Source organism: Malus domestica, chromosome 09 (genome assembly GCF_042453785.1).
Source record: "Malus domestica chromosome 09, GDT2T_hap1".
NCBI classification, from domain to species: Eukaryota; Viridiplantae; Streptophyta; class Magnoliopsida; order Rosales; family Rosaceae; genus Malus; species Malus domestica.
The window spans coordinates 9,750,946-9,764,011 of NC_091669.1; the positions used below are offsets into that span (position 1 = coordinate 9,750,946).

Consider the following 13,066-nt stretch of genomic DNA (forward strand, 5'->3'; position numbering starts at 1 on the left):
TGTTTAAAATATTTTGATAATATGTACATACATAAAACATAATTTATTGAAGTTAGATTTATATACCTAAGATAGAGATTGGCAGTGTACAATTCCTCACTGTTATAAAGATAGAGATGCTATGAAAGCTATATTCATGTACAGAAGTTCATAGTATCAAAATCGTTCCAATACGAAAAATATTCATGTCCATATCAGAATCTTGGCACCGCACATCTGCTTAGTGTTTATGATTTTTCCTGGTCAATCTTTTGGTCTTGCTTGTTTGGGAATGACCATCTTTTTCTTGGTCACCATGTTATTTTTTGCTTTGTCCAGAATTTTTCTCTTGCTATATATTAAGAATTGGAATCAGTAAGAATTCAATATAAAAAAACTAAATTTTTTCAATCTATTTAACCAATGAATTGATGGAGGAGTGAAAAAGAGAAACAAAAAAAATGCCATTATTCAATTATAGGGAGAATTACTTGATGCGTACAAAAGGTTTGAAAATTAAACTAACATTAAAAAAAAAAAGATGAGATGGAGTGGAAATCACATACCAACATCAAGCTTAAAATTGTAGTGCTCATTTGTAGTGCTATCTGCAATTAGTCTTATCAAGAGCTTCTGCACTGGTTGATGTCTCGGTCTTTTCCTTAGTTGTATGTACATTGTAGACTTGGGTAGATGAGAAGCAGAAGAAATTAAAAATATAAGTTAAAGTTACAACTTACCTATCTATGTTGATTCATGTCCAACACATAATAAGAATAATAAGAATAGTGAATCATTTTTCATCTCGTGCACTGGTTTGTCATTGTCACTCGAATTCACAAATTCATTTACTCCAATTTCTTAGTTATGGCCAAGGAAAGAATGTTTAAGCAAAAATATGTTTATATGTTTTCCACTAAACTACCTGTTAAACCAAATCCAAACGTCAAAAATAAAAAATAAATACCTTTGTCAAACCTCTTGGGCTTCAAGTCCACCAACTCCACCCCAATACTCTGTGGTACCTCAGAAATTCTTCCACCTTTAGTAGCCTAGATCATGTATTTATCGGTATAAATACGGAAAAGAAAATAAATGCAATTTATTAGAACAAAGAATTTGGGATCAACAAAGTTTGTCCAAACTTTCAGTGAGGCCAATAAACAACAACTGAGGATAATTTTTCGTTTTTCTACATTGAGAGGGGAACCCAAACCTGATATTAAAAAACAAAATATTCACTATAATGCAAACGATTCAATATGTAGTATCAGTTGAGGATGTATAATTCAAGGCTCTAAAGCATTGAGTACGACACCAAACTTGTTGGTATGGCACAACTAAGGATGCAAACTTTGTCCAACTGAGCAAGGCGCTTGATTTTGGAAAGATGGCCAGAATGAACAACAATGTATTCACTCAAAGTAAATGTGCCTGGAAAACTCTACTCATAGTTTACAAATATGCAATTCTCAAAGCTTAATCATATAAAATCGTGTATATATATATATATATTATGTATATTATGTATATTATATGTATGTAGTAGATATTATTGCTGACCTTCGGCAGGAGTAGAGTTTAGTGTGATAAACTGAGGTATATTTGACCTTTACCCTCATTTCCATGGCTTTAGGTGGAGCAACCTTCACCCTCTCCATCACCAACAGCTTCCCTGCTTCCCATGCAACCGTTGTTGCAAAATCTACAACACAGAAATCCCAAATTGTGGAGTATTAAATCTCTATAAAGACATGTGAAATGAAGAACAATGGACCTAATGGGCAAAGAAGCTGATTGGTGTTCATAAAAAAGATATTTTAGCTTTAATTACCTTATATCATGAATAAAATAAGGATAGATTGTGTTTACCCAGTTTTTTTGTGCAGGAAAGAAGGCTGGTTTTGCATGATTTGGAAATGACCTTTTTTTTTTTGGCAATTTTATAGGATGTGATCAAATTTTTGCACGTTTGTCTTTTTGGAATCTACATTAGATAAAACTACACAAAATTAAACACTAAAAAGAAAAACACAAACACCACTGATCTAAATAAGAAACAAAGACAACTGAGAAAAAATGGAGGCAGGGATAGCATACCCAAATCGACAGTAGCGTTCCAGCTCATGCGAATTCTCAGACTTGTCAGTAGAGGAAGCCAAACACAAAATATGCTCTTCTAAAGACTATTCTGCGAAGAAAAAGCAAAGATTTGGCAGCAAAAGAAGGAACAATGAAGATCAGGGAAGGTCAAAAACAAAGAGGAAAGGTAAAGTAGAAAACATGCGGTCCAAGCAGAGAAAGAAACAATGAAAGACGTGTGACTGGGAAGGGTGAAAGCGACTTTTTACGTATTAAAAATGAAACAGTAGCAATCCAAAGAAGAAACTCGAGGGCATTTCCGCTCTTTCACTGCTAATGAATAGTGCCGGAAAACTGGGTTTTAGTATATGTATAATTTCATGTGATTAGTTTTCTAATGGTCTCTGGTTTGCAATCTCTTACATTGTATTACTTTTGAACCTTTACCTTTTCAGGTGGACGAGATTAATCATTTCAATCGGTTCGGCATTACTTTGGGTCTTATCTGTATTCTCTGTTGGAAGAAATTTGAGCACAAGTGCATTCAAGTGAAACTATTTACAAAGCACCATTTGATGAAATAATTGCTTTTAAGAGTATGGGAAAAATCTAAATGACGTCAAGATTGTCACCGGAGAAACAGGTTCAGTGATTAGTGAAAGTTTGGCTGGTAGTATTTTCATGTCTTGCGGTCAAAGTAATTGAGAAGTGTGAAAAATCAGAAGGGAAATACTACACAATGGAAAATATATAGTTTTGTAATTAGTTTAGTTAAGAAAGGGTATTGTAGTATTTTTATGTCAAGTTTTGGTTAGAATTAAGAAATATTTTAATTATTGGTTAAAATTCTATTTAAACTCCAAAATTTAGTTAATTTTCCAAATTTCCCAAATGTCTGCCATATTTAAATTTAATTTTGACCTTTTATTATTGGAGGCAGATTGTTTGCCCTTCTATTATGGTGCCCTTCCCATCCTCTCATATTTGTGCGGTCATGGTTAAACCACGTTAACATTTTATATTGATTTTTTATAGAGATAATAAAATAAAAAACCATAGAAATATAAAATATTGACGTGACTTAACTGTGATCGCACAAATAGAAGAATATGGAAAATGCACCATAACAGGAGGGCAGACAATCTGCCTCCTTTATTATTGACTTGAATGAATAGGTAACATTTGAGTTGAAAAAAAAATTGAAGATTGTAGAGTATTATAAGGAAAACATGGTTGATCACACAAACGTTCGGATCTGGTGCATTGACTGATGGATTGAACCTTGGGTGGGGGGCTATGACAAAATTGATGCAAGACATTTGGACTTGCTGCATTGAATGTTGTCCTTGTCGTTAGGTAGGGGTGACACAATATACCAACTATAATTTGGTATCAAACTTTTTATTTATGAGAGTTAAATTTGAGACCTCATACATGTAGAGACATAAGTTAACCATATCAAATAAGAACACATAAATTATGAGCTTAATATGACAGATTTACACTTACGTCGTGAGCAGACTACACACGAAACCGTAGTGGGCTAAGCATTTGCTTGGTGTTCATTCTTGGACCTTTGGATTCCAGTACATATCATGATGTTCATTCCAATACTATCCCAAGGAGGCAAGGGTCAACTCTTTAGAGTCTCCCTTGGGTGTTGTCCGCTAGAGGCTGTCTTGGCGGGCCAGCAGTCATGTCTACACCATACTCGCAGAACACAGGTCTGCCTAGCATGGCTTGCAATATCACTAGCTGGCTGCTTACATGGAGTCTCTCTTGTAAATAGCAAAGTAAAAAAGGAGATCAATAATTGTCACATACTACTCAAAACTCTCTCAAGTTCAATTTCTCTCAAACTATTTCTGATTTAGGCTTCGCACCCTCCCTTTTTTCTTGAGTCTTCATCCATTAGCCTAATGGTGTTATTGTTTTGCAAGTATGATTTTTGTCAATCTATTATTGGCAAAAATTTGCATCCATAACATCTACATATGGAGAAGAATACCATTATACTATAAAACTAATGACAACTCTAGTGATCTTTAAAAGGACAATAAGTTAGTAATAGGACTAGATATCACTATGGAGTGGTGGTGCCACTAGAGTGTCTTGGCATAACCAAACTTTCCTAGTTTCCTATCTGGGGGCTACAGTGAACTTACCCTACCCAAGTTTATAATGGGCTGAGCTTGTTTCAGATTCAACCTAAGCTTGTCAGATTTGGGTCTGGCTCATTCTGGGCTAACCCAACTATAATCAGATCCACAAAATCCAACTGCTAACCGATCAACACCTATGATACATGGCCCAAATACTAGTACTGACATTTATTTTTACGAAAGAGTAATGCAACACTTCATTTTTATAATAGAGCTAGGGCCTGCCAATGCAGTGGATCCTATCTCTATTAGAGAAATTGTACAAATAAATGGTAAAAATAATATTTTTGTTTAAGAAATTGTTATGAGCATTTCAAAAAAGTTATCATGCCATCCTTCAAAGTTCAATTTCTCCTTTACATTTTACTACAAATGAATGCTTGATAACTTTCTTTTGATAAATCAGGTTTACTGATTAATTGTTAAATTAAAAATAAGATAAAATGACTTGTAACTTAAGTGTAAAATGTCTTCTCACCTGCGCACGATGTCATGTTCCCTTTTCCCTCAACTATTGCTTGAATTTAGAAAAAAAAAAAAGAAGAGAAAAGGTTCATTTATGCACATCAGATATATATAAAATGTACATCGAATTATCAATATATTTGTTACAAGTACACAATATAAGCTTCTAATTATTATGGTGTACAATAGACGTTCATCGAATTATCAATATATTTGTTACAAGTTATTCACATACTTAGATTAAGTCATAATGCAAAAAATAAAGAACGTATAAAATTTTGTCTTCCGATATATACTTTTGGAATCTCTCTTTCTATTAATTATAAGCCCTAACTGTAACATGTGCCGCACCTCCTACCTCCTACCTTGTAAGTACTGGTAACAAATTTCCCACAAACGGCCGTAAGACAGTACGTTAAACCACCTAAAGCAAGGCTGTGATTTGTCTCATGCAGTGACTCTGGCACCGTCTATTACCGGTCAAACAAGGCAGTTGGCTCTCTCCTATCAAAAGTTGCCCACATACCACGAATTTTTTTAAAAACTTTATGGGTGATGGGAATAATAGGTCACCACATCCAACGCCAGAAACATCCAAACTTTCCACATTCCTGCAGAGCAAAGCTCAAGGCCGCCGTTTGGCATTATTCAGCTGCTAATAACATTGTAAAGAAACACATATTATATCTTCTACTGATATCTAACAAGACAAGTGTAAATTTTGCTGCAGAAAAATAGTGAGTGAGAAATAATGTTGAAGAATAAAACTGTTTCTGCCGTCTGCTGTTTGAGAAGGAGCAGTGCTATCTAATCTCTCATATCTGCAGTTGGATTTTCTGTTGTCTTTGCCTACTTCTATCACTTCCATCTTTCCTTATAAATACTACTTCTCTGCACACTTCTCATGCAGTCAAACAAGTTCGAGCAAGAGAGATCAAAGCTAGAGTTGAATACAATTGCTATGTATTTGCTAATAACTTCTTCCAATTTCTTTGTCGTAGTTTTGCTTAAGATTCAGATTCAATACTCTAACTATTGGGTAAGTAATGTAGTTTAGCTTCTTATACGTTGTCGATCATCTCCTGTTGTTGTTACACTTTCGAAAGTATAGTTTGATTCCTATTCATTGTTGGCTCATTTCCTACGCTTAACACTTTCAAAATTAAGGTTGTCTATGTATATAGTATCAAAATCTTCTTTACTTGTTGAAAAGTAATGTAATTAAATTCATATACATTGTTAGCTCATTTCATGTAATTTTTGCCTTTTTTTAGGGTTATTAGCTATCTCCTATACAATCAGAACTAGGTAAAAAATGATTTCTGATAAATTTCTCAGCTGGATGTCTTCTCTTCTTGCAAAATTATTATTTTCATAATTTCTAATTATAAGCATGAGGCTTTTACATTTGGTCCTTGGATAAATGGGTTCGATATTTTAGTTTATTGAGCATCTGATTATTTTGCAGGCCAGTATTATGATGAGATGCATGATGCACGAGGATTAAGGATCAACCTATCCGCCAGTCAAGAAGCATGACGTGCCTGGCTCCCTGCATGCCATCTAAGCAAATTGTCAATAAGACTGCTGATTTTTCTTAGTTGGTATTCAGGGAGCCGTGCATGTCTAGCTGTTAGACTTACCGTCCGATCAACCGTCATCATGATGTGAAGTTTAAAGTCAATCATCTCCTACAGTAAGTACACAGCTACATGGAAGTGTGCTTTTTTTGTTGATCCACTAAAATCTTCTCTCGATTTTCTGTTTTTCTTGCTGTGTCCCTCTTGTTCTTGTTTTTATCAAGAGTAAGCCAAGGGTAATTGCTGTTCAAGTTGTCATTTATTGCTTAGTAATGTTATTCTTACCACTTAAATATATCATAATTTCGTCACTTAGTACTACGGTATAGTGATATTCCTCTTCATTTGTAAGTCAGAGGTTTTAGATTCGATTTTCGTTAAAGGTGAATTTGAACCAATGTTTTAAAAGGCTCGCCTTAGGGCGCGCCTAGGCGCCTTGTGAGGCTGGGCTTGAGGGTTGCCGTCTCTTTTTCAGGTAGTGGGCGGAAGACGCCGCCGGAGTCGCCTAGGCGTGCCTCAGGGGATTTTTTTATTTTTTTATTTTTTACTCCCAAACCCAAATTTTGGGTAAGGTTTTAACTATCTCATACATCTTCCTTGCAATATCATCTCTCTGCCTTGTTTTCTGATTTTTATTTTTTATATAATGGATGTGTGTGCCGTCTATGTGCATTGTTATATGTGTGCTCATTGTGCTTTTCATCCTCTATTATATATATATATATATATATATATATATATATAATATAATATATGTATTTATATGTGTGTGTATACGTACTTATAATATATGTGTGTGCTCATGATGATTATTGATTAATAATCTTCTTTTTTTTCAATATAATATATGTGTACGCTCAGTATATATATTAAAAAATTTAGGTCTTGTGAAGCTTTGCCTCACGCCTAGGCTGGGCTATCCCTCGGACGCCTCGCCCATGCCTCACCCATGCCTCATGCTTTTAATACATTGATTTGAACCACATTATTGCTAGCTCATTGTGAGGTTAAGCCTACCCCCATTCCTCTTGTGTACATAATATCATTTGTTCAAAAAAAAAAAAAAATCAATCAATCAAACCCTAAATTTTAGCCCATTGTGAGGCTAAGTTTACCCCCTCCCTCTTGTGTACATAAAATCATTTGTTCAAAAAAAAAAAAAAAAATCAATCAAACCCTAAGGGCTTGTTTGATATCCTACTAAAAAAAAAATTATAATTCTTAAAAACAACTTGGATGAACTTCTCTCAAGAACACTTTTTTTTACAACCCAAAAACTTGTTTGGTATCTAACCTAGAAACTATTTTAAATCTTCAAGGGTTTAGGCTATATAACCCAAAAACTTGTCTGAACAAAACCATTAGGTGGCCATGGCTGAGGGAGGATAGTAAGGTCGAGTTGGGATTTGAGAAGCGACCCAGAAAATGCTCACCAAGACCCAATATCTTGATGACTTGATTTGGAACTCTCAATTTCACACTTCATACTATGAAGTAATGTTGTCTTCGGATGAGTTTTGTTCACATATATGGTAGTGGGTTGCTAATTTCAAATGTTGCCATTGAAATTTAGCAAATTGAGTTTGAAATAAAGCTTTGGTAATGGCGGAGAGGTGAGGTTGGGCTTGCGGGTGATTAGAGTGAGAGGATGGTGGGAAGAAAATATCTCAATTGTTGGAAAGATCCATGTCACAGTCGCCAGAACATCTCTCTCAGTTGTCGGAAACATATATCTCATCACCGCCAATTACTCTCAGTTGATGTTTAGTGTCGCAGGCCTCGACACCAAGGTCCTGCGGATGTCACGAAGAAGAAAAAAAAATAGTAAAAACAAATTTTTGTTGTTCTCAGATTTTAGGCTAGTTTTTGAGTTATTTTTTAGTTCAAGTTTTGAAAAATAGGCTTACTAAACAAATTTTTGAGTTGTGAATTGAGAAACAGTTTGTGAGTTAAAAACTTTGAACTCAAATAGAATACCAAACAAGTTCTAAATTTTACGTGTCAGCGATGTACTTCCTACCTCCATCTTGTCATCGTCTTTTGTTGTTGAAATTATTCAAACTCTAGGATTTCTTTTCACGTGCGGGGCATTTGATTCTCTAATTTTAAACCACAGAAAAATTGAAAACAAAATTGTCGGCAAGACGACAAAAAATTACAAGAGATTAAAAGTCATGGTTCCAGGCTCTCTATATTTTGTTTTCTCCCAGTTTTCTATGCCATTGGAGTTTGGATGGAGTGCTAGTGAAGATAGGAGAGGGGATAGTTAAAGGGGAATGAGGGATGAGATTGGGGCTGCTGGAGATATGAAGAGAGAGTGGGAGAAGAAAACATACATAAAAAATGCAATCAATTTTATTTCGAGTTAGGTGTTTAATTAAAAATATACTAAATTTAAAAATTCAATTAAGGTGATGTGGGATGTCCAACTCATACACCACCTAAGGTGGTATTAAAATGTAGTATATAATTATGGTAAGAGCAGCATTACTCTTTATTGACATCTTGATTTGTAATTTAACCAATTATGGTGAAATGTACATGAGCCAGAAGACCTAAATAATTCATGAATAGTAATATCATGTTACCAAGTGTATGCATGAATGTGACTCTTATTAAGTGATTTTAGCCGCGAAAATGTGCACCTTGTGGCATCGAAATTTCCGCCTTAACTCAACACATTAAACTATGAAACATGTACAGTAACAACACTTAAAACATAAGGCACATCACAACACATAGTTAAAGAGCAAATCATACAAATTAAAGAATTGGGTTAGCAGTGTGGAGTATGTAATTGCAGACTGAAAATGTCAGCTTTCCATATACTCATAGAAGAAAAGAAACTATGAAATTGTCTCTATACATACACCAATAGTGCAATACAGAAGGGGTCTTCGTATGGTGGATAGGCTGTCGCCATCTTAATTTGACTATAACCAGTTATGTTGAAAGGTACATATCCTGTTGGAAACTATTAGTGTTAAGGTTTAGTTTAATGTTTGGTTTTTTGAACTTAGCGTGTTAGTATTAGTGTTAGGGTTAGTTTATTATAAATAACGTGATTGTTATTTGGTTGTGAATATGTTAGTCACGATGTAACCTTTTGAAATTTTGTAGCCATTTCGATGAGTTTATTTAATAATATTCTTATTACTTTGTAGTCTTGTTCATTCGGCACTTTAATACTCGTATCAAAGTAGGTTTGATTCTTGGGATCTAGTCTGCTTCTATTTGTTCGTATTGGTTTGCCTATATCTTCCCTGTTTGTTTTTGTCCAGTTTCGTTCCGTGAATCGTTTTTTTGTTTTCTGATTTGATTGTCGTTAAAAAAAAAAAAGAAAAGAAAAGAAAATAATTTGTTAAAGTCTGAAGCCGGAGTCGTGCCGAGCCACAAGCAGCTGCCCCTGCTGTCGCCCACCGCTGTGTTTGTTCATGTTCCCTCCGTAATGATCTGATCACCAGCACGGTGATCAGATGAATCCACCACCATCTCGTGCCTGTCTTGAACGTCCTGACGAACCCAGTTCCGTCCAGTCTAGCACCACCATCTGAAAACGCCATCGTCAAACTGCTTGCATCCATCCCGCATACCTGAAACACCAGCACTGAAAGAACCTGCAACCCAGATCCCAGCCCGCGCTACTGTTGCCTGTTCGATCACGTCCTGTCACCAAAATTCGCCCATTGATGTACCAGACCACCACCTACGCACTGCCTTCGACCCGCACCAGACTGTTGCCTGCAATCCTAACCCGACCCGCCGATCTGACCGATCCACCATACCACTGCTGTACCCGCTGCCTTAGAACCACCCTCTTGTTGTTGTTTGTTCGCACCGCCGCCGCACCAGTGCACCATACACCTCCAGTTTGTCAGTCCAGAAAGAAAAAAATAAAAAATAAAAGCAAAGGAAGAGAAAGAATAAGAAAATGAAAAAGAAATTATTTTTGGATGTTTGTTTTAGGCCCACACGGCCGAAGAAAAAAATTAAGGTTAAGTTTGTTTTAGGCCCACGGGAATTGTTGTTGGCTTGTTTGAGATTGTTTTGTCTTTCACGAGTGCTTGGAATTGTGACCACTTGAATGATAGTGTTTGTGTTTGTTCGTTCGTTGCTACAATTGAGATATGAAAATCTTGTCCGTTTAGTGACGGGTTCTTTCTATACTCTCAACACTAGCCAATTTGAATCAGAATCAGTTTGCTAGCCAAAATCAACTTGCCAGAAAGAGCCAATCCAGTCAAGTCCAGTTTGCCACCGGTCAAGTCAGGTCAAGTTTGCCAATCAAGTCAAGTCAAGTCAATTTCGCCAATCAAGTTAAGTCAAGTCAAGTCAAGTTTGCATGCTTGCCAGTCCACATCTGCTTATTTGCAAACCCATGTCGTATACCATTATGAGTTTGATGGGGGTGTTAGAAACTATTAGTGTTTAGATTTACTTTAATGTTTGGTTTCTTGGGTTTAGCCCGTTAGCATTAGGGTTAGGGTTAGTTTATTATAAATAGCGTGCTTGTTATTCGGTTGTGAATATGTTAGTCATGATGTAACATTTTGAAGTTTTGTAGCCGTTTCGACAAGTTTGTTTAATAATATTTTTATTACTTTGTAGTCTTGTTCGTCTCGCACTCTAATATTCAACTTATTCAACACACAATGACAATGCCTTACTCGTGTCTCTATTTCGTAATTTTAAACTTACCCCTATATTACTCAACTACACTTGCAAGCTATGGCAATCTCCAATGCTTATTATTTCTCTCCAATGCACATAAATCAAATGTTTGGAGTTTAATTTAGATGGTTGTGACTGCAACTTTCCTTTTCCTTTTTCTCTTCGGGCTGATCATTTGGGGTTTTAAGTTGAAGCCAATTAATATATGGGTTTGAGTTTGGGATGAAGTTAAAACGAGTTTTTAACTTTTGAATGTGTGGTGCATTGGCGAAATCTTAAAATTTAAGTTTGTGCATTAGAGATGGACTAGCGAGTACCCGCCCACAATTCGTGAAACATTAAACCATGGAGCATGTACAGTAAAGAACATTCAAACAACAGGCACACAGCACAAAAGCAAAGATTAAGAGGAAAACACAAATTGAAGAACAGTATAGCTAGTTCTACAGAATAATTGAAGACAAAAGAAAATACCAATTTCCTTATATAATTAAATACTCATAGCAGAAAAGAAACTATACAATTTTCATTTTCACCATTGACCTTGACAGAAAACTAAACATATATGTTATGCAGTACTCTAAATGATGGTGTGGAAAATGAAACTAAAGGGTAAGAAATTATTACTGGTTATGTTTTTCTCTCATAATACTACTATGGATAACGTGGAACCGAGTGTGTGGAGGCTGGAACTTATAATTAGTTATTAATCACAGAATGGTGCACATATTGGGGGGTTCTTCATACAAAGGATAAGTCACCACATATTGAGGGCAACCCATGGCATACTGTAGCTGTGCAGGCTCGCTCTTCTTCTCCTCCTTCTTTTCCTCTTTCTTTTCCTCTTTCTTCTTTTCCTCCACAGGGCTCACACTCACCACCTCAGCATACTTCAAGTTTTTTCTAAGCGAAGTTGTGAGCAGAACCACATCAATCCCTTCCCCCATTACCTCCATTTGGTTCTTGTCTTGCTGATAACTTGCTGAGTTTACACCTGCATTAATTATTAATCTTTTATTAGTTATAACTTAGACCTAGAGCTGCTTAATTGGGATTAGAGTTAATTTCTGGAATTTGATTAAATTTATTGTAGAACACAGTTAAGAAGTAAATTACCATCGACCCCAACTGCAGTCTTCATAGCTTTGGCCCTGGCCCTTTCATCATGCACAGACAACTTGATCACCACCTTTTGCTGGAAACCAAAAATAGCGCTCAATTAGCATAAAACCCAAATTTTGAATCAAATAATTTGCCTTTTCTGTTTCCAATGCATGTTCTTGCATGGACCTCAAATCTCAGACATACCTTCATGACCCTGGTTCTTGATTAACGACGACAAAGACGAACCGAAGGTCTTTGACGGTCTTCAACCGGCTTTGAGAGATTGTTGGTGGAGAAGGAGAGGGGTGTGTATTAATATGTTGTGTTTGAAAATTTGGTGAAGAGTGTGAGAAGGGTTTTTGATATTTATAGGCCTCTTGGGAGTCTTCGGTGAGCCAAGTGCTTTTCTGATGAAAAATGAGAACTAGTGCCTCTTGGTCATGTTTTTTTTTTGGACATGGATTGTCTGTCCTTTCCATCCCCTTCTATTTCTGTGGTCACGGTTAAGTCACGTCAATATTTTATATTCTTATTGCTTTTTGTCTTATTATTTATATAAAAAATTAATATAAAATGTTGACGTGATTTAACCGTGATCACATAAATAGAAAAGGATGAGAAAGGTATAAGAAGGGAAGGGCAGACAATCAGGTCCTTTTGTTTTGGTCGAAAACTTATCGATCACGTCATGACATAGAAATCGTCTCTATCCTAAATGCGAGATATTATTTTGTTTGCATTTGTTTTTCTTTATTTTGAAGAGTATTATATAGTTTTATTTTCCTTTAGTATGAATGCAAAAGGTTTGGAGCATGCATACTTAGATAGTGCGCCTTTACGACGTTATTGCCAATTATTTACATTAATACACGAGCTATTGTTTTGACCAACATAATCTTAACAATGAAAACAAACACAAATAATTTACAAGTTAAAGTTTTGTAGTTTACTTCTAATAATGTTATTGTCATTTGAGATAAAACTCACACACAGACATATCTATTTTAAATTTTCGTAATTAAT

General features: G+C 35.5%; 1 protein-coding gene and 1 long non-coding RNA gene across 4 annotated transcripts; both read right to left on the minus strand.

Moving 5' to 3' along the window:
• On the minus strand, positions 1-2,250 carry LOC139188187 (uncharacterized). 3 transcript variants are annotated; one of them, XR_011571455.1, is made up of 6 exons: positions 2,080-2,250; positions 1,852-1,966; positions 1,543-1,684; positions 947-1,031; positions 546-663; positions 1-128 (listed from the first exon to the last, which is right to left on the minus strand). It is a non-coding gene; the product is annotated as an uncharacterized lncRNA (long non-coding RNA). The 3 variants fall into 3 exon arrangements; XR_011571454.1 differs by having other exon boundaries at positions 1-331; XR_011571453.1 differs by lacking the exon at positions 1,852-1,966 and having other exon boundaries at positions 1-331; positions 2,080-2,242.
• Positions 2,251-11,393: 9,143 nt separating this feature from the next.
• Positions 11,394-12,457, minus strand: LOC103443026 (heavy metal-associated isoprenylated plant protein 16-like). The gene is made up of 3 exons (XM_008381808.4): positions 12,248-12,457; positions 12,056-12,134; positions 11,394-11,933 (listed from the first exon to the last, which is right to left on the minus strand). The coding sequence occupies exons 1-3, from the start codon at positions 12,251-12,253 to the stop codon at positions 11,650-11,652; spliced, it is 369 nt and encodes a 122-aa protein (XP_008380030.1). The 5' UTR covers positions 12,254-12,457; the 3' UTR covers positions 11,394-11,649.
• Positions 12,458-13,066: the final 609 nt, after the last annotated feature.